The sequence below is a fragment of the Pelophylax lessonae genome (genome assembly GCF_965119305.1).
Source record: "Pelophylax lessonae genome assembly, chromosome: 13".
NCBI classification, from domain to species: Eukaryota; Metazoa; Chordata; class Amphibia; order Anura; family Ranidae; genus Pelophylax; species Pelophylax lessonae.
The window spans coordinates 26,816,745-26,841,267 of record NC_138780.1 but is presented as its reverse complement, the minus strand read 5'-3'; the positions used below and the strand labels follow the sequence as shown (position 1 = coordinate 26,841,267).

Here is a 24,523-nt window from a genome sequence, read left to right as displayed (position 1 = left end):
CATATAGTGCTCAAGCCCACCACTGCGTCAAAGTACCCCATTATCAGTGGGTCCTACACTATCCATAAAAAAGGGGTAAATATTTGATAGTCATTTCTTTTGCATGTGTGCGCTATTCATTTTTAATATACATGTTGCTTGGTCCATAGCTGCACTGGCTTTAGATATACATGTTCAGGGTTTGCTCCTCCAATTTTTTGCTTGTTTATTATGTATTCGGTCTGACCAGACTTCTGAGGTTGAGCATCCCATCCCCCACACACACCTGTATTCTATCGGTGTCCACTATCTTGTAGTGCATTAGCACATCTATCCCAGCAAGGAGTGTTGTCTCCAAGGGTTAGAAAGGCTGGATTCACCCCTTTTTTATGGATAGTGTAGGACCCACTGATAATGGGGTACTTTGACGTAGTGGTGGGCTTGAGCACTATATGGCCATATGGTGGGACTAAATCCCCATTTTTATTTATGGATTGTCTCCATATTTTATAGTCATTTGTTTTGCATGTGTGCGCTATTCTTTTTTAATATACATGTTGCTTGGTCCATAGCTGCACCAGCTTTTGAAATACATGTTCAGGGTTTGCTCCCCCAATTTTTTGCTTGTTTATTATAGACTCCATGAACTACCACAGTGCACATAGCATTGTGGTAGTTCATTAAAAACTACAAGCGGACAGCTGCTAAGGCTGCCAAACCTTGTAGTTTTCCCAGTCACACTGAATGGGAGACGTGGCCGGAGCCCCGCGCGACCAGATCTTTTTTGAACTGTGGCAGTCGATGCGGGGAAGAACATCTCTGTTTGCTGTCACAGTGGGAATTTGGGGGGGGGGGGCATTCTTAAAATGTTACCCCCTGAATATGGGTGGAACATGTAAAATGTTATGAAATGCGAACTTATCATTTAAAAGGGTGCAAAGAGCTGCAGAACAAAAATGTGTTACATTTTGGCTTGAGTAAGAAAGGATTTGAACTCCTGTTAGTATGTTATTGCTAGGTCCCCTATGAGAAGATTCACCCTATTTGTTTTGGTGAAAATGGCCACCGGGATAGAAAGTGATCGGAAATCCAAAATTTTGAAGTTGCCACCAGAGCTAAAGATACTTTATTTTGAACCTGACACCCCATCCAAAGACTTACAGGGAAGACTAAACTTTTTAAAATGTTCCTCTGAACAGTTTTAGTAACAGATATTCTGGTAAAAACATATATGAATTAGACTTTATGTGCGTCTACACTAAGGATTTCATGAAGAATGACACGGGTTAAAGCAGTATTAAACCGAAAAGAAAGCATTTAATATATTGCAGCTTACCATCTTAGATGTGATGGCTGCATTCGTTTTCTTTTAAGGATTTCTATCTTCTATTTTTACCTGGTGATCCTGCCAGTGTTTTTCAAAAGAACAAGCGCTCCAGCAGAATTAATCAGTTACAGACTTGAGACATACGGTTTACCACTTCTCAGGGGTACCTAAAATGATTAGCTTTTATGTAAAACCTTTATGCCAAAATGAAAAAAAAAAAAAGTTTGCCAAAGTGTTGTTAGTGTATTTAAGTCTGCTAAAACATTTAACCCTCCCCTCAGACTTAGAGGTTGTAAACCTCAAAAAACTAAAAAAAAAACAAAAACAAACAAACACCTGAAAGACAAACACATAATGCGATGCATACTAGCTCATTATGAAATACTTACCTTAGAACGAAGCCCCCGCAGTGCCGACCGCTCACCTCTCTCACGGGTGACATGTTCGGTCGCCTTTCTTCCGGGTTTGCGGCATCCGGCCAACTGATTGGCTGGAGCCGCACTGATGCCAATCCCGCGAATGCGCGTAGGAGCAAACATTCACGACACAAGGCTCTGAAGGAACGTTACGGGCGGCTGTTCCTTCATAGCGCATGCGCCAGTGATGTCACTGGCTGCATGCAAAGTAAATATCTCCTAAATGGTACATGTTTAGGAGATATTTACAGTACCTATAGGTAAGCCTTATCATAGGCTTACCTATAGGTACAAGTTGCAGAGGAGGGTTTACTTCCTCTTTAAAGTTGCTGTCTGTTGTGTCCCCTGTACTCATGCATTGCTGTCTGTTGTGCCCCCTGTACTCATGCATTGCTGTCTGTTGTGCCCCCTGTACTCATGCATTGCTGTCTGTTGTGCCCCCTGTACTCATGCATTGCTGTCTGTTGTGCCCCCTGTACTCATGCATTGCTGTCTGTTGTGTCCCCTGTACTCATGCATTGCTGTCTGTTGTGTCCCTTGTACTCATGCATCCAGAGTGGGGGCACTCGAATAGAGGAAAGTGTGTCACTGGCCAGATCACTAGGTGAAAACAGACGGATAAAAAGCCTAAAAAGGAAAACTGATGCAGCCCACCATATCGAATGATTGGCAAGCTGCAATATATTACATTTTTGGTTTGGTTTAGTACCGCATTAAGTACTTCTTTATCACTATTTCTCACAAGTCTAGTGCCAATGACATCTTTCTTTGCCAATCTGTGGGAAGAGCCTCGGGCACTTGGCATCAGTTGCTAAACACAGATGAGGCAACAGAAATGGTTTCCGCACGTCAAAACACAAACATGTAATTTCCTGTCAGCTTGACACAGCTTTCAGTAATTTGCTAGATAGGAGATCATACCTTATGTATGTGAGGTTGAAGCGGATGGGGAGCTGAAAGTCAAGTTGAATGGTGGCACACTGATGGTAGCGGCCCATGGCATCCTGAATCTGGATGTCAATCTGCAGGGGGAAAACAAACTTGTTATCCAAATAATCTGGACATTTTGGATGGTGTAAGATCCACTGGCAGTTCGTGACAGCAAACATTTTGAACAACTTAACTTCAGAGTTGTCGTGGTGGCAAAAATGTAGAACCAACCATAGCTTTAAACATATGGCCACATTGTACTACCATCTGTACTAGATGCATTCAGATTGAAGTTCTGATAAAAAAAACAAACGACATTTCTCACCATCAAAAATCCAGCAACCCATCTGTAATCATTATCTGCCCGGTACCAACAACATGCAAAAGAACTGTAAAAGGAGCCTGTGGCTAATGAATGCAGCTGGAAAAAAAAAAATAAAAAAAAAAAAAAAAAAAAAAAAAAAAAAAAAATCGCTCCCCTGTCAAGATTTCCATATTGACCATTTTAGCATATTCCATCATTTTATGTTTTGAGGACAATGGTCATAAGGACAAACAGAGTGAATCTGCCAAGCAGGAAATCAGACAGCAAAAAGTAAATATAACAAAGTGACGGGGTTTTAACTAGTGATCGACCGATATCGTTTTTGCAGATACCAATATTTTGGTCATCGCATAACGGTACCGGCCGATATTTTCAGACATTTAAAATTTTTTTATTTTTAGAAGAACTGTTGTGGAGGGATCTGGGGGTCTAAAAGTTTGGCCGTTTTGAATGCGGTCATTTTTTTAAATTTGGCGCCGAGTACCCGGAAGTGATGTCCTATGACATCACTTCCAGGTTTTTACATGGAGACCTGATCAGAGCCGAATGCGGCTTTGATCGGGTCCTCTCTTTGGAGGCTGCGCAGGTAGGATGCCCGGGTCTCCTGGTGGGACGAGAGACCCGGGCAAGCCGTGGAAGGAGGGGGGGGGGGGGGGACGGACGTCTCCTCCCGCTCCTTGTAAGGAAGGGGGGGAACGGACGTCCCCTCCCGCTCCTTGTAATGACAGCCGAGCAGCTTCTCAGCCGCATCGGTTGTCATTACAAGACAGCCGACCGTTGGCTATGGATGCCGGTACTGGGGTGATGCCTCTAGCTGCAGGCATCACTCCGGTACAAGCACTTTCCCGAAATATCGGTACCCTCAGGGGCCGATTGCGATATATCAGGGAAAGTGCAGATCGGCCCTCAATATATCGGCTTTGTCGATAATCAGTCGATCTCTTATTTGTATCATGTGTTTTTGGTGGATATTCTGTCTCTATCATTTCAAATTATAGACCCTTCATTTCTTTGTAAGTAGGCAAACATACAAAATCTGCAGGGGATCAAATAATTATTTTTCCTGCTGTAAGTATTTAGGTGTGTGGATGAAGTCAAGTTTTAACTTATTGAAAAATAGTGTACAAGCACTTTCCCGAAATATCAGCAATATCGGGAACCTCAGGGGCCGATTGCGATATATCGGGGAAAGTGCAGGTCGTCCCTCGATATATCGGCTTCTCTAGGATATCCAAATCTGAAAAAAGGTTTTGACTACAGATACAATTAATATACAAGGGCTATGCCTACTCTTGCCACAATGTTTAAAGGATAAGTTTACCTTTTCACAAAAAATGATAAAATGTACATGTTTTTCGCAGATAGAAAAAATAAAAAGGGCATTTAATATTTTTTGTGGTAAGAGCTTGGAAAGCATTGCACCAGCAATCAGTCTGTCAGCGTATTTGCTTGCTCGTACCTCAAAGTGTCAGTGTTTAGGGCCCTTCACCCTAAAAATTGGATTTTTGACTGAACGCAAAAACCATCTCTCTGATGTTCATTGACGGACACTGCTCCTGATCTTCTTGACCTTTGGGTTATACTGCCCCTACACGAGTAGGACATTAGGCAGAAAAAGAACTTGGCTACGCCTATGGGCAGTCCCAGGAGGTATACTCCCCCGCTCTGCTAGAGGTACTCAGTTTTGTTACAAGCAGTAATACAATTCTATAGAGGGGTGGGTGCTGTGTCAGTCAATGAACATCAGAGAAATGGATTTTACGGTAAGTCAAAAATCCCATTTTCTCTTTCGTTCATTGGCTGACAGAGCTCCTGATCTTCTTGACCATTGGGACGTCCCAAAGCAGCGTAAAAAATGAGGGGTGGGAACAGCAAGAAAAAATTCAAGGCTAAAATCGTAGCCAACTAGGTAACAGGAGCTCAACCAAAGCAACTAAAGCTTTACACCCCAAAGAGGGAACAAGCCCCCTAAACAGCAAAACCTTGCGGCCAAAAGGAGGTATCTGCCGATGCCAACACATCCACTTTATAAAATTTTATGAAATTTTATGAAAGTGTGTACCGACGACCAAGTAGCCACCTTGCACACCTGCGTTACTGACACCTGGTGATGAAAGGCCCAAGAAGCGCTAAGCGCCTGAGTTACAGTCTGTCTGATCCATCGGGAAATGGCCGCAGAAGAAGCTAATATAGTCCTTTTTGAGGCCCATCAGTAAGCACAAGTAGTGAGTTTGACTTCCTAAAAGACTCCATAGCTGCCGGGTACACCCGAATAGCCTAAACCACAGCCAGGGAATGCAACGCAATTTCCTTAGAATGTTTTGGCCCGGGACACAGAGAAGGCAACACAAGGTTCTCATTCAGATGGAAATCAGAGATTACCTTTGGAAGGGACAGACGGACAGGGGCGAAGAACCACCAAATAAGGGGAATGACAAGACAACACCGCCAATTCCGACACCCTACACGTAGAGGTAATAGCCACCAAAAAGGCCACCTTCTGGGATAGGGTAAGCAGGGGAATCTCCTGAATATTTTCAAAGGGAGGCTTCTGTAGAGCTGAAAGCACCAAGTTGAGATCCCAATGCAGTAGTGGGGACCGCACCAGTGGAGTCAAATATCGAACCCCCTGAATAAAAGTATGCACCAGGGAGTGCCTAACCAAGGATCGTTGAAAGAAGACCGCCAAGGCCAACACCTGACCTTTAATGGTATTCAAGGCCAATTTCTGCTCAACCCCCCGTTGAAGGAAGGTCAAGACCCAAGCCACCAAAAAAGAGCGAGGGTGAACACACCGAGTGACTCACACCACGAAATGTACGCTTTCTACCTACAATGGTAGATCTTCCTAGAAGTAGACTTCCTAGCCTTCAGTAGTGTGGGGAATCCCTGACCCAGACAAACTATCCTTCCGCACCTGGATTTCAACAGCCAAGCCGTCAAAGCCAGTGACTAAAGCAGGAAGATTGGCCCATGGGAAAGCAGATCCTCCCTGAGAGGTAGTCTTAAAGGGGAGTCAACGACCAGGCACACTAGGTTTGCGTACCAAGACCGGCAAAGCAAATCCAGGGCCACTAGAATGACCAGAATTCCTTCTGCCTCTATCCTGCACAAGAGTTTCGATAGAAGCTTGAGGAGGGAAAGCAGAACTCAGACGATACTGGCCCCAGGGGGGTCACCAGCACATCTGTGGCGTCTGCTAGCAGATACCTTGACCGTGCCAGAAACCTGTGCACCTTCCTGTTGAGCCAAGACGCTAACAGATCCACCTCGGGGGTGCCCCACCGGAGACACAGCTGATGAAACGCCTCCGGATGAAGGGACCACTCCCCTTGGTCCAACGCCTGCCGACTAAGATAATCCGCCTGCCAATTTTCCACCCCTGGAATGTGTACGGCGGAGAGGGCTGTAACAAAACGTTCTGCCCACCGAAGAATGCTGGCTACCTCCAGAGCTGCCAATACACTTTAGTCCACCAAGGTGATTGACATAGGCGATCAGTCCAGTGATTCAGGCACAGCCTGATCGCTCAGAGTTCCAGGACATTGATCGGGAGTCTGGACTCTTCCAGTATCCAAACTCCCTGAGCGGAGTGCCGATGCCCACCCGGACAGACTGACATCCGTGGTGACCACTGTCCAATACAGGGGGAGAAAAGATTTGCCCTGGTGAAGAGCTGGAGAGCGATCAGTTTGTTTTTTGGCTCAGCCGGATCCAATTGTCCAGAGACTTCAGACACTTGTCCCATTTTGCCAAGATCTCCCTTTGCAGGGACCTCTTATGGAACTGTGCAAACAGGACCGCCTCAAAAGGTAGAGAAACCATCAGGCCCAGCATCCTCATGCAAGTCCGGAGGGACGACCACCTGCTGGACAGCAAGAGATGAATCGCAGCATGCAACTTCTGGAGTTTGTCCAGAGGAAGGAATACTCTGGCTAGAGCAGAGTCAAGCCCAGATAGTCCAGATTCGTGGATGAACCAGAGCAGACTTCTGAAAATTCAGAAGCCAGCCAAACTCCCTCAGTAGTTGTAGTGATGTCCACGTTGTCCATCAGAGAAGTAGGAGAGAGTGCTCCGCAAGAGAAGGTAGTCTAACTAGCCCAGCACTGAGATTCCTCACTGACGTAACAAGGCCAGCAACGGAGCCAACACCTTTGTGAAGACCGAGGAGCAGAGGCGAGAGCAAAGGGTAACGCCACAAACTGATAATGCTCCTCTCCCACGGCAAAGGGGAGGAAGCGTTGGTGACAGACACATATTGGAATGTGTAAGTAAGTGTCCTTGATATCGATAGAGGCAAGGAAATCCCCCTGATGCAAAGATGCCACCACTGTGCGAACAGACGCGATTCTGATTTTCTGTACCCGTACAAAGCAATTCAGGGCCTTGAGATCCAGAATTGGATGCACCTTGCCTTCTTTCTTTGGGACCGTGAACAGGTTTTAATAAAACCCCTGAAAACGTTCCGGAGTTGGAACCGGAACAATTACCCCTTGAATTAACAGGTCTTGCACTGCCCCGAAGAGGGCTTGCAATCGGTCCAGGGACAGACGCACATTTGAAGGAAAGAACCTCTCCGGAGGGTAAGAACGAAACTCGATTTTGTAACCAGACTGTATTACTTTGTGGACCCACTTGTCCTGAACCAAGGAGGTCTACGGGTCCAGAAAGCAGCAAAGACGTCCCCTCACCCCAGGCATGGGTGGGGACACACCTTCATGCAGAAGGAGCCTTGTCTGTGGGTATGGAAAACGCTGCTTTGGAGTTGCCAGACCAAGTTCGTTTGGATCCTCCTGAAGAGGCCCTGAAAGGCTTTGAACCCTTGTCAGCCTACCCTGAGGAAGGAAAAAACTTCCTGTGAGCCGAGAAAGATGGGCCCTGTCTCCAACGAGGTTCCTTACCCTTACTGGCCTGTGGAAGAAAGGTGCTCTTCTCCCCAGTGAGACTCGTAATGATGTCATCCAGGGTAGCTCCAAACAGGCGATTTCCTTGAAGAGGAAGATCAGTCAAGGCTTTTTTTTAAGGAGGTCTGGTACGTAGACCAAAATTTGAGCCACAAACCCCCCTAAAGACCACTGCCAAATCAGACCGTATAGAAATCAGGGGAGCCACATCCAAAGAGGTATCACAGATAAACTGGTCTGCCAGCTCTGCAAAGGCAGGGGGGGGGGGAGTTGCTCACCCTCTAGGTCACGGCGTAAAAGCTTAGCCCACTCAGTCAGAGTTTGTGACACCAGGGCAATGGTGAAGACCAGTCTGAGTGTCGAGCCGGCCACAGTGAACATACTGCTGGCCACAACCTCCGCCTTTCTGTCAGCAGGATCCTTAAAAGGGGGCGATTGTTCTACCGGAATCATGGTTGCCTTATTCAACCTGGAAAGGGACTCTTTAAATGGGTACCTCATTGCGATCTCTTAGGGACCACAAAGGGACGTTTTGGACTTTCCTACTCTTTTACGACAAATCTGTCAAAATAGGAAGGAATGATTCAAGAATGTGCATTTGTGACACAATGTCAATGTATTTTAGCAGATCGTCTTGTTGTTATACAGGGTGTAGCCGACTCTATATTTCCAGTGTAGTGATCTCCTGTTACTGGGCATAAAAATAGCAATGCTGTATCTTATGTACAGACTTATAATGTAACAGGTTACTGTGTAGATTAAGTATAATCAGTCCTGCTGGAAAGTTTCTTGGACCAGGATGTCCGTGGCTGCGGAGGATGGATGAGGGGAGATGGGATGTGTCTGGGGCGCTTATGCAGGTAATCGGCTGTGGAGAAATCTCCGGTGCTAATGCAGTGTGACTGCCGGTTGTAGGGGACTTGCGTCAGGTGTATACGGGTAGGTATAGAGATCCACTTACTTGTTCCTTATGAGGAGTATGCGCTATGCACTGTGTGTGGCGGTGGATCCCGTAACGGCAGTCCCGGTTCCAGTTACCTGATAGCTAGTGCGACTATTTCACCCCTAGCAGTCACAGAGGGGAAAGCTGTCAGCCGCTCCTTCACTGCTGCGCTGCTTGTGCCGTCTCCCTTCCATTTTCGAAGGCTTGTGGTGTTGCTGGCTGCTGTGCCCTCCAAGTGCGGTCTGCCATCCACTATGGAGAGTGTAGAGTGTGCACCGCCGGGCTGGTTTTCGACGCGTTTCGCTAAAAGTAGCGTAGCTTCGTCTGGACAGTCAGTATTATGGTTAACATTTAGATTCCGTACTTTCTATGGTTTTACTCTCTTTTTTTCCAGGTACTTATGCTACAGCTTATGTGTTCTTCCCCAAGTCGACCACTACAGGCTTACCCCCCTCCTTTAATTTTCTTTTTTTTTTCTCTTCCCCTTCCCGTAGTCCAATATGTGCTTATCTATCATTGGATAATTGTATATCTCCCTGGGACGTTTTCCGTCCATCTGTTTGCATTGCTTTGGTTAACCTGTTTATGTTCATTCTACTTTCAGTTTTGTATTTCAAAAATCCAATAAACATTTAAATAAATAAAAAAAACCTAGTAGTGGTTAGGTGGTTAAGCAACTATTTAAAGTTTATGAATATTTTCCCCTAACCTATAGCTACTGCCTCTGTGTTTTATTGGTTTTTTTTTTTAACATCTAGTAATAGAACTGTCTTTCCTTCTGTCCTTTTTTGTCAACAACTGGTAAACACAAAAAAAAATAAAAATTATAGGCAAAAAGCCATAAGGTTTTGCCCCACGTTCTAACTTACCCTGATAGTGGAAAGTATCCTCCAACCATGTGCCATCTCAAAATTGCAGTAATGGTATGAACCCATGTCAAAGGGGAATATCAGTGATGAGCTCAGGCAGCTTCAGAGTCCAAACTCTCTAGAGATCTCATGTAGGGAAGCTGCCAAAGCCAACAGCCAATCATAGGTGGCGGAGGCATTCCTCGTCCCACAGCCACATGTATGCAGGGCAGGGAATGCCTCCACCACCTAGGATTGCTGCTGGCTTTGACCGCTTTCTAGCAGAATAGCTCAGAATAAGAGGAATCTGCACAAGGGACAACATACTGACTAGGTTTATCTTGTGCTGATTTTTGTTTGTTCTGCTTTTGGCTGAACTTGGGCTTTAAGAAAGTTCCTATACATACAGTATGATGGAATAGATCTTGACTGACTCACAGTTCTGGTTCTCCTCTCAGTGTAAATAAAGACAGCTTTCAGGCAGTAATACAATCAGTAAAATACTTTTCTAAAATAAAAAGACTACAGATTTTGTCCAACATCAGTTTTGAGATCCATGTCCCTTTCCACTGCAAGTTGAAAGCAAAATGTAAACATTAACAACTGCCCCATCATTCTGATGTGCCACCCTTTCTATTTTCTGTCCTCTCTGAGTAAGGAAAATTCTTACCTTTGGACCATAAAATGCTCCATCTCCTGCATTCAGCTCCCAAGGAAGACCAAAACTGTTCAGACTTTTCTCCAGTTCCTAAAATGAGTCCAGATTTTTTTTATTAGTGTAAAAGTAAATAAGATTCATCAATGAATGAAAAGCTGCTCTTGTTTAATACAGCTTAAAAAAAAATTAAAGGAACACTTTGAAAACACATCAGATCTCAATGGGGAAAAATCTGATGCTGGATATCTATATTGATATGGACTGGGTGATGTGTTAGGGTCTATACTGGTATGGACCGGGTAATGTGTTAGGATCTATACTGGTATGGGCTGGGTAACGTGTTAGGAACAAAAGGATGCCACATCGTTTGATGGCAATGAAAAGTATCGACCTACAGGGTGCCGAATTCAAAGACACCCCGAAAATCAAAGTGAAAAAACGATGCAGAAGGCTAGTCCATTTTGCTGAAATTTCATTGCAGCAACTCAGAATGGTCCTCAGTAGTTTGTATGGCCCTCGTGTGCTTGTATGCATTCCTGACAATGTCGGGGCATGCGCCTTTTGAGACGGCGGATGGTGTCCTGGGGAATTTCCTCCCAGATCTGGACCAGGGCATTACTGAGCTTCTAAACAGACTGAGGTGCAACCTGGTGGCGTCAGATGGACCAAAACAATGTCCCAGAGGTGTGCTGTTGGATTTGGGTCAGGCAAGCGTGGGGCCCATTCAATGGCATCAGTTCCTTCATCCTCCAGGAACCAGATGCATACTCTCCACATGATGCCAGGCATTGTAGTACACCAGGAGGAACCCAGGACTCACTGCACCAGCGTAGGGTCTGACAATGGGTCCAAAGATTTCATCCCGATACTTAACGGCAGTCAGGGTGCCATTGTCTAGCCTGTAGAGGTCTGTGCGCCCCTCCATGGATATGCCTTCCCAGACCATCACTGACCCACCACCAAACCGGTCATGCTGAAAAATGTTACAGGCAGCATAATATTTTGCAGACCTTTTCACGTCTGTCACATGTGCTCTGGGTGAACCTGCTCATCTGTGAAAAACACAGGGTGCCAGTGGCGGACAAGCCAATTCTGGTGTTCAATAGCAAATGCCAATCGAGCTCCCTGGTGCCGGGCAGTGAGCACAGGGCCCACTAGAGGACGTTGGGCCCTCAGGCCACCCTCATGAAGTCTGTTTCTGATTGTTTGGTCAGAGACATTCATATCAGGGGCCTACTGGAGGTCATTTTATAGGGCTCTGGCAGTGCTCATCCTGTTCCTCCATGCACAAAGGAGCAGATGCCAGTCCTGCTGATGGGTTAAGGACCTTCTACGGCCCGGTCCAGCTCTCTTAAATCTCCTCCATGCTCTTGAGACTGCAAACCTTCTGCCAATGGATCATCATGGAGAAGTTGGAATACCTGTGCAACCTTTATAGGGTCCAGGTATTGCCTCGTGCTACCAGTAGTGACACTGACCCTAGCCTAATACAAAACTAGTAAAAGAAGAGGAGTAGGGAAAAAAAGTTTGTGTCCCCCACCTCTAAATCTATTCCTGTTTTGGAGGTTGTCTCATTGTTGCCCATCTAGTGCCCCTGTTCATTTTATTAACACCAAAGCAGCTGAAACTGATTAACAACTCCTTCTGCTACTTAACTGACAGATCAATATCCCAGGAGAATGACTTGAGGCAATACTCTTATTAAAAAGTGTTCCTTTAATTTTTTTTGAGCAGTGTACATCACACTATACATCACAATATACATGATTCTTGGTTCTGAAAAAAATAGGGGGGGGGGGGGTTGAACCTCTCTACTAGTGATTTTTTCTATTGACTGAACTAGATGGACTTGTGTCTTTTTTTTTTTCAACCTTTGTAATTCTGATGAGTTCCATTGTGGACTGTGCTTCCTTTGGGAAATTTCTCCACTCTTGGTGATGACTGAAAGATGTTTGATTGTTTGTTTCTGTCCCAGTCACAGGGGTCTTAAGGATAGAAAGTGAGAGTTCAGCAAGCCAATAGATGATGCAATTTCTTTCCTGCAACCAAAAGCTGCAGGAAGAAAAAAACTTCTTGATTCTTCCATTAACACATTCAGTGTTGATGGAGGAAGCGCTATTGCTTTCTGCCAGCGGTGAGCCTTCCCTACCAGCAGAACATGATTACTGCTGGCAACTATAGCCACCAGCAGGAGTCACATGGAAGAAATCTGACAGGCTGGTTTTACTGAAGTCAATTGATGGATCCACTTAAGTAAAACAAGGCTGCCCATAAGTGAATCAAATCTCGGCTGGTCCCTGCTTAACCAGGTTAAGGAGGTTAAGGAGGTTCGCTCCATCTATGGCCGGCTTAAATCGAATTTCAAAACATAGTATCCCCAGGTTAGCACACAGTGTGCCATACTGTAGGGGGCAAAGGATCATTTTCCAGCATTGCCTATGATACATACAGATCAGCCAGCTTGCTTCAATTCGTCTTCAACTTGAAATTATGAGAGGGGCTGCCACATGAGCTGATCATTTTCAGTAGCTTTTTTTTTTTTTGTAAAAATAAACCTTTGGCTTTACACACTGCACCAAACATAATACCTGTCAAATGTAGCGAATGGAAGATCTCATTAAAGACTTACCTTTTCAGCCCTCTGCCAGACCTCCAGTTCCCCCATGTACTGCTCAGGACGTGTGGAGAGGAACAATTTAAATGTAAATCCAAATATTGCATACACTGCACGAAGGAAATCCAGACAGCCATTAATTTCAGATTCCAGCTGCAAAATTGAAAGAAAAAAAAGTGTTTATTATATAGCCTGCAGTCCAAACCACATTCAATTGGTAATAAACCCTCAGAGCTCAGATATTTAATTGATGATTGTGCCATTTCAATGCACTTGCAGATTGGGTCTCAACTCCACGAGTTTAAAAAGCAAGTTGCAGTGAGCTTTAACAACGGTGCTGCAGCCTAGAATTCAGCTTATTTTGTTCAGCTGTGTGCAAGTTCACCATATTTAGGGTGGAAAATGTTCCAGTTTCTGCCGCCAGTTCCCCCAATCCTCCCCTTTTGTGACAGCTTCCTGTGAAATGAACGAACTACAACTACCGTCAGACACCGTGGCTGACAGCTTGTAGTTCTGAATGAACTACGAGGGAACTGATGAGCACTCTTGTAGTTCATTCACAAATCCTGCATCTTGTAAACAGAGGACCCGTATGATGGTACAAGCAGAAAGTTGCACAGCTTGTCTGCAGAAGCCTGACATTGCACCCCCAATTCACTGATCATGTGTGGAATGCTTTCCAGGCTCCTACAGGAAAAATTAAATAAAAACACATTTTCCTTGCAAAAATATGTGCATTTATTATTTTTATTTATTTTTTTGAAACGTGAACTTATTTAAATTTGATTAGCTATTATTTGTTAAGGCACTCTGATCAAATCCCTAAGGTGGTGGGCGACACAAAAGGACCAAGTGATGTAGAGTAAAAACAAAAGGTTATCAAATCTAAGTTGCGTTCACCTGATCCAAGGAACAAAATATGTGGGCATCATCTTGCTGGAAGCGACGGACACGGGTGAGCCCTGATAGCGCCCCCGAGAGTTCATTCCTGTGCAGCACCCCAAAATCAGCCAACCTTAGCGGAAGTTCTCGCCATGAACGAGGTCGGTGATCAAACACCAAGCTAGAAAGTAACGAAAACCAAGTGATCAATAAACTGTTCCTGCAAAGTAGTAGCAATGCAGATTTTAAAAAAACACCACCACCACAAGAAAAGTAAAACATTTACATGCATTGTTCCATATGAAAACAGGCTTGTGAGATTAAAAGGGTCAAAGAAAAAAAAATGGATTTTTGTCTTACCGTGAAATCCTTTTCTCTGATGTTCATTGACAGATGGGTTATGCTGCTCTTCCTAGGAGTAGGACACTAGGCGGAAAAGGGCTAACAAAGCTTAACTACGCCTATTGGGCAGTCCCAGGTGGTGTCTCAGTTTTGTAACAAGCAGTGTCAGAAGAATACATAACCCAACTCCACAGAGGGGTGGGTGCTGTGTCCATCAATGAACATCAGAGAAAAGGATTTTACGGTATGACAAAAATCCAGTTTTCTCTTTCGTTCATTGACGGACATAGCTTCATATCTTCATTTGACAGATGGGAAATCCCAAAGCAGTATCAGCATGAGGGGTGAGAAAACACAGCAATAAACAAAATTCTCAAAAAAGGGCTAAACTTAGCCAACCAGGAGCTCAACCAGGAACAACTGGAGCTCACCTTACCAGAAAAAACACCCTCACGGAGGCAGAAGTCTCTTCCACAGCAGCCTGCAAAACATTGCGGCCAAAGGAATCATCTGCAGATACAAAAATATCCACCTTGTAGAACTTGGTGAATGTGTGTATAGACACCCAAGTGGCCGCTTTGCAATCCTGGACCACTGATGCCTGATGACGGAAGGCCCAGGAGACACTAAGCGCCCTTGTGGAATGCGCAACAGGGAAAGGAGGAAGCTGACGCTTGATTAAATAGGCCTGCACCACAGTTTGCCTGATCCATCTGGAAATGGTCGCAGCAGATGCAGCCTGCCCCATACGAGGACCATCCGCAAGAATAAACAAGGAATCCGATTTCCGAATAAGCTCAGTCGCCATCGAGTACACCGTGATGGCCCGGACCACATCCAAAGAATGCAAAGCAACCTCTTTTGGATGCTTTGGCTTAGGACATAATGAAGGCAACACAAAGTCCTCATTCAAGTAGAACCCCAAAACTACCTTAGGAAGGAACGACTGACCGGGAAAAAGCACCACTTTGTCCCTGTGAACCACCAGGTAAGGCGACTGACAGGACAAAGCAGCCAGCTCAGAGACCCTTCATGCAGAAGTAATCGCTACCAAGAAAACCACTTTCTGTGACAAGGTAAGCAGAGGAAGTTCACAAATGTTTTCAAAGGGCAGTTTTTGAAGAACCGACAGTACCAGATTAATATCCCCCTCGTTTTACAGCTAACTCAGAGTGTTCTGGATAATCTTTGTCATGGAAGAAAAAAAAAATCATAGAAAGTATAAGCATTGATGAACCACGTTGCCAACAGAATGCCTTTTATAGATTCCTACTTCGAAAGCAGTTTAAAGGTTGTTTACCATAAATATATGTAGTTCTGTATAAATGAAAAAAATCAGCCTTATATTAAAAAAAAAAAATACTGACCCCCAAACAGTCATAGCATCCCCTATTTTTTCCATTTTTTTTTTTTTTTTTTTTAATAAAGTAAATTATAACTAAAGTGTGTTTTCAGAACTTGCAAATTAAAACTAAAGTGCGTTTTCAGAAATTGACAAGAATTTTAAAGCTATATCCTGTGTTTCAGTTAGAGTAAATATACTGTATTCAGCACTTTCTGTAGGTCTGGGTCATGAACTGATGTATACTGCAATATACAGTACCAGCATGACACGCAGTGCAGCAGCTGCACACACATCAATAAAAGCAGGTGCCGAGTTGAATCATCGCAGCCTGCAACGTCTGTGTAGATATAGACTCCATGAGTTCAGCAGGTTTCATGTACTGACTCACCAGTGACCAGGGCAGTTCATCGGCTTCAGAGAGAAAGTCTCGTTTTCTACGGTGAAAGAGAACAAATTCTCTCCATAGTGCTCCCAGTGTCCAGACTGCTGCCATAGCTTGTTGTTGTACATGTTGGGAGTAATGACCTCTGTGAACCCCCGCTTTCTGTACTCATTCTACAAGGAACAAAAAGAAAATTAAAAAAAAAAAAAGGTTAATACCCACCCTACTCCAGTGGTGTTAAATCAGTGGTTCTCAACTCCGGTCCTTGGGACACACTAACAGGCCAGATTTTAAGTATTACCTTGAGATGCAGACTAGAATACTGAAATCACTGAGCAGCAAATGAGATCACCTGTGATGTAATTTAGTTATCTTGCAAACCTGGCCCGTTAGTGGGTCCCGAGGACTGGCGTTGAAAACCACTGTGTTAAAATGGATGCCACATTCTTTTTTGATGGCATATAAGCACATCCACATCTTTACCTCTAGTGAGGATAGTACCCCATGTCCATGCCTGTAATGGTAACTGTGCCTCATCCAATTGTCCAATTGCTTCAGAGCCCTGCATCTCTACAACCCCCTTGCGGTTTTAGATTCAGACAACACTGATTCTAGAAATATAGTCCAACATCTTCGCCTCCCGGGGAACTGCAGTCCCACGCCTCCTCCGCCTCCCGGGGAACTGCAGTCCCATGCCTCCTTCGCCTCCCGGGGAACTGCAGTCCCATGCCTCCTTCGCCTCCCGGGGAACTGCAGTCCCACGCCTCCTCTTTTTTAAGGTATGTTTTATTGAATTTGTCCTAATACAATCTTAATCATTATCTTTTAATTCAAATAATCACTGCTGGTTGGCTGAGGAGGAGTTTTAGAACTTTCATTTACAAACTCTTTCAGTAGACCTTAAAGTATTAGTTCACTATAATATATATATATATATTTTTTTTTTAATTACATATACATATATAACCCCATAAATTTACACAGCGCTTTACATACATATATATATATATATTGTACATTCACATCGGTCCCTGCACTCTAGGAGCTTACAATCTAAGGTCCCTAACTCACATTCATACATACACCTACTGGGGCCAATTTAGACAGGGGCCAATTAACCTACGTGCATGTCTTTGGAGGGTGAGAGTAAACCCACAGGCACAGGTAGAACATGCAAACTCCATGCAGGTAGTGCCGTGGTTGGGATTCAAACCCACAGCCCTAGTGCTACCTGGCAGATGTGCTAACCACTCAGCCAGTGTGATACCCTTGCCACCCCCCGCATGGGCGTAGGAACCGGGGGGGACGGGGGGGACACATCCCCCCCAGAAAATAATGCGGGGGGGGGACTGGTATGCTGAAATCCCCCCCAGTTTAGCCGTGGCGCGTCCGAGCGCAGTACAATTGAATGTACCGCGCTCGGACCGCGCAGCCGCAGACGTGGCGGCCAGGGAGCAGCAGTGCACCCGACCTGCCCATTCTGTGACAATAGCGAATGAGAATTCGCTATTGTCACACGGATACTCCTCCCGGCCAATCAGGGAGCGGGTCCTCCCGCTTCCTGATTGGCCGAAAGGCAAACACCGTGCCATTGGACGAGGAGGAGGCGCCGCGGGAGGACTGAAGACTCGGAGACGCATGGAGCCGGGGACTGAAGAGAAGCTGCGAGAGAGGTAAGTGCGGGGGGATCGCTGGCACTCTGCAATTGGGGGCAATGTGTGGCTGGCACTCTGCAATTGGGGGCAATGTGTGGCTGGCACTCTGCAATTGGGGGCAATGTGTGGCTGGCACTCTGCAATCATTGGGGGAAATGTGTGGCTGGCACTCTGCAATCATTGGGGGCAATGTGTGGCTGGCACTCTGCAATCATTGGGGGCAATGTGTGGCTGGCACTCTGAAATCATTGGGGGCAATGTGTGGCTGGCACTCTGAAATCATTGGGGGCAATGTGTGGCTGGCACTCTGAAATCATTGGGGGCAATGTGTGGCTGGCACTCTGAAATCATTGGGGGCAATGTGTGGCTGGCACTCTGAAATCATTGGGGGCAATGTGTGGCTGGCACTCTGAAATCATTGGGGGCAATGTGTGGCTGGCACTCTGAAATCATTGGGGGCAATGTGTGGCTGGCACTCTGCAATCATTGGGGGCAATGTGTGGCTGGCACCCTGCAATCATTGGGGGCAATGTGTGGCTGGCACTCTGCAATCATTGGGGGCAATGTGTGGCTGGCACTCTGCAATCATTGGGGGCAATGTGTGGCTGGCACTCTGCAATCATTGGGGGCAATGTGTGGCTGGCACTCTGCAATCATTGGGGGCAATGTGTGGCTGGCACTCTGCAATCATTGGGGGCAATGTGTGGCTGGCACTCTGCAATCATTGGGGGCAATGTGTGGCTGGCACTCTGCAATCATTGGGGGCAATGTGTGGCTGGCACTCTGAAATCATTGGGGGCAATGTGTGGCTGGCACTCTGAAATCATTGGGGGCAATGTGTGGCTGGCACTCTGAAATCATTGGGGGCAATGTGTGGCTGGCACTCTGAAATCATTGGGGGCAATGTGTGGCTGGCACTCTGAAATCATTGGGGGCAATGTGTGGCTGGCACTCTGCAATCATTGGGGGCAATGTGTGGCTGGCACTCTGCAATCATTGGGGGCAATGTGTGGCTGGCACTCTGCAATCATTGGGGGCAATGTGTGGCTGGCACTCTGCAATCATTGGGGGCAATGTGTGGCTGGCACTCTGCAATCATTGGGGGCAATGTGTGGCTGGCACTCTGCAATCATTGGGGGCAATGTGTGGCTGGCACTCTGCAATCATTGGGGGCAATGTGTGGCTGGCACTCTGCAATCATTGGGGGCAATGTGTGGCTGGCACTCTGCAATCATTGGGGGCAATGTGTGGCTGGCACTCTGCAATCATTGGGGGCAATGTGTGGCTGGCACTCTGCAATCATTGGGGGCAATGTGTGGCTGGCACTCTGCGATCATTGGGGGCAATGTGTGGCTGGCACTCTGCGATCATTGGGGGCAATGTGTGGCTGGCACTCTGCGATCATTGGGGGCAATGTGTGGCTGGCACTCTGCAATTGGGGGCAATGTGTGGCTGGCACTCTGAAATCATTGGGGGCAATGTGTGGCTGGCACTCTGAAATCATTGGGGGCAATGTGTGGCTGGCACTCTGAAATCATTGGGGGCAATGTGTGGCTGGCACTCTGAAATCATTGGGGGCAATGTGTGGCTGGCATTTTGAAATCATTGGGGGCAATGTGTGGCTGGCACTCTGAAATCATTGGGGGCAATGTGTGGCTGGCACTCTGAAATCATTGGGGGCAATGTGTGGCTGGCACTCTGAAATCATTGGGGGCAATGTGTGGCTGGCACTCTGCAATTGGGGACAATGTGTGGCTGGCACTCTGCAATTGGGGACAATGTGTGGCTGGCACTCTGCAATTGGGGACAATGTGTGGCTGGCACTCTGAAATCATTGGGGGCAATGTGTGGCTGGCACTTTGAAATCATTGGGGGCAATGCTGTGTTCTGGCACTGTTCTTGGGGGGTCCTTTCCTGTCCTTGGGGGTCCTGTTCCTTTGGGGGGTCCTGTCTTATCCTGAGGGGTCCTTTCCTGTCTTTGGGGGGTCCTGTCTTGCCCTGGGGGGTCCTGTTCTGTCCTACAAACACAGGCTGGCAGGCGGGTGGAGGGGGGCGTGCACAGCGGAGTGGCATCATGCAAGACGTCTCACCAGCATAGGGAGAGTGCGCGGCGCGCACCAAGCACCCAGCCTAGGCGGCCAGACCTAAAGCGCATGCGGGAGTGGCGTCACATGGACAGTACTGACTGACTACCTAGCAGTCTGTCCACTGTGTGTCGGGGACCGGACAGTGAGGAGGTTCCGGCGGCAGCGCAAGGCAAGGCACTGGCAGCAAGCATATGCCAGCCCAGCCAGCAAGCCAAGCAGCAGCACCAGCACTAATTTTTATTAATGCCATGGGCTTAATTTGGGGGTTAATTTTTATTAATGCCAGGTGGGTTAATTTTTATTAATGCCAGGTGGGTTAATTTTTATTAATGCTATGTGGGTTATGTGGGATATAATAAACAAATTTGATGAATTAATTGTATTGCACACACACACACTCTCGCTCTCGCAGTTTACTGAAAAAGCATATACCTGGCGAGTAAAAATGCTGTCCCCCCCCCAGATTTGTGTGGGTTCCTACACCCTTGACCCCCCGGTCCCTGCTGTACTTCTGGGGTTGCAGAGCTGTCAAACACCACACTGGATACCCTTGCCACCCCCCGGTCCCTGCTGTACTTACTTCTGGGGTTGCCGAGCTGTCAAACCCCCCCCTCACATGCTCCAGGGATTTGAAATCCCCACACTTTTCCCTCTTCTGTGTGAAGTGTTGCTGGAACAGAGCAGATTGATTCTGATTGGCTGGCATCATCACAGTGAATCAATCTGGCCTGTCCCTAAAATGCTGCACAGGGAAGACAAAGAGCAAAGGTCAAATCCTCAGACCACTAGAGCGGCAGCATGGGTGACCGACAGCTCAGCAACTCTGGAGGCAAGTACAGGAGAGATCGGGGATGGTGGGGGAAAGGGGGTCGGTCTGGTATTCGTTCACCTTCACCCTCCCTTTTTTTTGTAAAAGGTGAGCTAACCCTTTAACTGCCAATGTGCTTCAAAGATGAACAATCTTCACTTATTTACAACCACAAATAAATTCAGACCAGCAGGAAAATGACAGCTGGACAGTACAAGCCAAAGTGCTTGCTGGCTACAAGGCAAGGCTACAAGGCAAAACTGATAAATAGGACGACATCCCTACATGTGTGCCGCACACAGCCAAAAAAAAAAAAAGGTCGCCATTCGTTTACTTGACTGCACTTGAAGCATGAACCCTGAAAGTAAATAATGGTGACATGGTTTCGTTTTAAAATGCTCTCAGTCCAGAAGTTATAGGTTACACTTGTGGTCAATCTTCAAAGGAAACCTACAGCCATGAGTCATACTCATAACAACCAATCGTCGTCTGATTCTTCCGAAATGCCTCAAACTAAACAATTACGCTACAGCTTTCCAAATCATTCTCTAATCAGTACGTCATAATTGAATCAGCTGCCTGAAAATCAGAACCACACCCTACTTAACCATCGCTACTAATAGACTAGTAAGGAAGGAAGGTGACACCACAGAATAAACCTCTCAGCAATGCACACTGAACACAAAGGCAGGATTGTATAAGGGTTGTATAAGAAATAACAAAAGAAACTTCTCATCAGAGGACGATTTTATTATTCTGACCAGAGATGATCTTCATTGTCTTACTGCACATGCACAGCTCTCCTTACCTGTCAGTCCCTATGGCCGGATCTAAATTTCTATCATTGTATTCTGATGGTGGGGAAACCTCCCGATGTCAAGACAACAATGGTGCAGTGTGAGGGATTCCCCCATCAACACTGAGTGTGTTGATTGGGAAAAATCAAGCGATTTTCTTTCCTTCAACCCACAGTTGAAGGAATGAAAATTGCATAAACGGATGGCCAGCCTAATCCTCATTTTCTGATAGGAAAAATACAATTTAACTGAAGTACCCAGTTTTAAATCTAGCTTTCCCTGTCATATTCTAACCTGATCTTGGTGTGAACTGGCAAAATGTATAAGAAATACAAATAGAACTTCATATAAAACTTGTGACAGTCACTTCTTTCCTCTAACAGCCTTTTCTGATCTTCGTTCTTACTATAACAATGGAAATTTAAAGTGTTTCTCCTTTATGCTGCTTTCCTTAAAGTTACTTTAATATTTAACTTTGATTTATTGATATTTAAAAGACATAAAATAATAAATAAATAAAAGCATTCTGAAAAAGGAAACGGGGAATAACTGGTGTAGGAAAATGAGTGGGCTGGCATGTACCACATTAAAAAGTAAAACCCTCCTCTGACACTTGTACCTATAGGTAAGCCTGGTCAGAACAAATACATAATAAACAAGCAAAAAATTGGGGGAGCAAACCCTGAGGTTGAGCACCCCATCCCCCACACACACCTGTACTCTATCAGAGTCCACTATCAAGTAGATATAGGAGGAGTCCCCTGTAGTGCATTAGCACATCTTTCCCAGCAAGGAGTGTTGTCTCCAAGGGTTAGAGAGGCTGGATTCACCCCTTTTTTATGGATAGTGTAGGACCCACTGATAATGGGGTACTTTGACGTAGTGGTGGGCTTGAGCACGATATGGCCATATGGAGGGACCAAATCCCATTTTTATTTATGGATTGTCTCCATATTTGATAGCCATTTCTTTTGCATGTGTGCGCTATTCTTTTTTAATATACATGTCGCTTGGTCCATAGCTGCACCGGCTTTAGATATACATGTTCAGGGTTTGCTCCCCCAATACTTAAAATCTGGCCTGTTAGTGGGCCCTGAGGACTGGAGTTGAGGACCACTGCTTTAGGAGATTTCCCCAATTTTTATTAGAGAAAGCCTGCCTGGTGTTTGGAATGTGAGCGGTCAGACAGCTCAGATTCCTCTCTCTGCCTGCACAGCCCTCTCTTTCCCCTCTTACACTTAGCTAGGTAGGAGGACAGGGATGGACAGAGGAATCTGGAACATGCAGCCCCAGCTGTACAGTTCTGTGTCTATCATGGAGACAGCACAGAAGAGGGAGCAGATCTGTCCTAATAAATTTGTGCCCCTTTGCTAAAGGTTAAGTTCCCCTTTAGTAACACGTGACATGTTACACCCATATTCACAGAACCATGTCACTTGTTACAGACCCCCCCAATCACTCCAGCCTGCCCCACCATATCCCCCCCGTGCCAGTTTACTTACCTTGCTCCGCGGGACTGACAGGCAGCAGCGGCGGCGGCTTCCCCCCAGTCTCCATGTTCCCTCTTGGCAGCCGTCTCCTCTCTCCATCTTGACAAATAGGATGCCTTCTCCTTTTGGCCAATCGGGAAACAGGTCTCAGGATCCGTTTCCTGATTGGCCGGCAAGAGAATCAGTGTGGCAATAGCGAATATTCATTCACTATTGTCACACAATTGGGTGGGCTCAGGGCGCAGTGCTCTGCGCCCCGAGCCCACCCTTTTATGAATCCTATTACAGCCTCTGGCTCTAATTATGTGCTTAAAAAAAACACCCGGCACCCTGCATGTAGATTAGGGGGCAGCAACCCCGCGCCCCTAATGGAGGGGCCACCATTGGTCTGGTTAAAGCTTGTAGGAGGAGTTTCCATTCTCCCACGATTGTCCTATGAGGATGCAGGACCCCTGACCCTGTCTGGACAGTGCTGATTGGGAGAGTGCATGTGATCAGCACAGGGCCAAAGAAAACTCTCTAGCAATACACAACAAAACTGAGCATGTGCAGCCTGTCCCCTAGCTCTGCAAATATCAGGAAATATATTGGAGTCAGTGGGAGGAGGAGATGATCAGAGAAGACAGGATCAAACAGCTCTTATACACAATGCAGAGGATTAACCCCTTAGGTTCCACAGTGAGTATAACAAGCGTGCTTTACTGCATATACAGTCCGATTTTCCTGTTGTGGGTTTAGTAACACCTTTAAAGTAATAAAAAGAATTTTCAATTTATATCATGCTGTTATCAAACAATTTAAAAGTGAAAACCTACCAATGCTGGATTTGTCCGCATCGGTTGTGGGTTTAGGGTTCTGAAGACGTTTTATTTTTATATTTGGTTGAACTCTTTAGACAGGTTTTCTATGGCTAGGTAACTTAACATGAAACAGTGACTGTTGAGTCGCTCTGTACACCTGATCCTCCTGACAGAGCAGAACAACTACACTACAATATACAATGAAATCCCCTTCCCAGACAGAAATCGGTGTGCCATTCTAGTATTAGCAGGGATTCTATGAAAACAGAAGGGGAAATACCTTTATAAAGTCTATAAGGAGGTTGTAGATGTGTGCTCCTCTGGGTAGAAAGAAACAGCTTCCTGGACTGAATTCATGGAAGAAGAACAGATTCTGATCCTGGAAAAGAGAAAGGGAACTTACAGCAAAAAGAAGAAATTCAGTATTGTTTCCATGTTAAAGGGAATGTATACTGTAGCCTTATGGTGCTTTTCCACTGCATGGAACCAAACGGTTCGGCTCGCTTTTGTGCTTTCCACTGCTGGTACCGCATGGTATGGTGTAGGAACGGTTTGGTACGGTAGCGCTTTTCCACTGCATGGAACCGAACGGTACGGCTCTCAAAAAGAGTACCACCTCGATTGTGGTTCCAAGAGGTACCATACCCGGTACCATATCCCACAATCCTTTGCATGCAGTCACTACTAGCCACTGATTGGTCAGAGAATCGTTGTTATCCCACCCACTTAACTTTAGTACTACTTTAGTGGCAAAGCAAACCATACCGTACCGTACTGAACCGTTCCAACACCATACCGTGCGGTACCATGCAGTGGAAAAGCAAACCGGGCCAAGCAGGGCCAAGTAGAGCCGAGCCGGTACTTGCAGTGGAAAATCTTACCGTTAGTTTACCGGTAACGTCTTTTCTCATGAGCCTTCCAGGACGGCCCAACATGAGAGATGATAGGCTCCTCCTACTGGAAACACAATCAATTAAAACACAGTTAAAAG

General features: G+C 45.9%; 1 protein-coding gene across 1 annotated transcript in view; it reads right to left on the bottom strand.

The window, feature by feature from the left end:
• TARS2 (threonyl-tRNA synthetase 2, mitochondrial) overlaps positions 1-24,523 on the bottom strand; it is a gene marked incomplete at its 5' end in the record, with an annotated part of 94,938 nt that overhangs the window by 17,019 nt on the left and 53,396 nt on the right. Inside the window, 6 exons of the mRNA XM_082274887.1 lie at positions 2,644-2,744; positions 10,343-10,420; positions 12,960-13,097; positions 13,845-14,007; positions 15,902-16,068; positions 23,813-23,911. Of these exons, the coding sequence (XP_082131013.1) occupies positions 2,644-2,744; positions 10,343-10,420; positions 12,960-13,097; positions 13,845-14,007; positions 15,902-16,068; positions 23,813-23,911 (746 nt within the window). The remainder of the gene's footprint in view (positions 1-2,643; positions 2,745-10,342; positions 10,421-12,959; positions 13,098-13,844; positions 14,008-15,901; positions 16,069-23,812; positions 23,912-24,523) is intronic.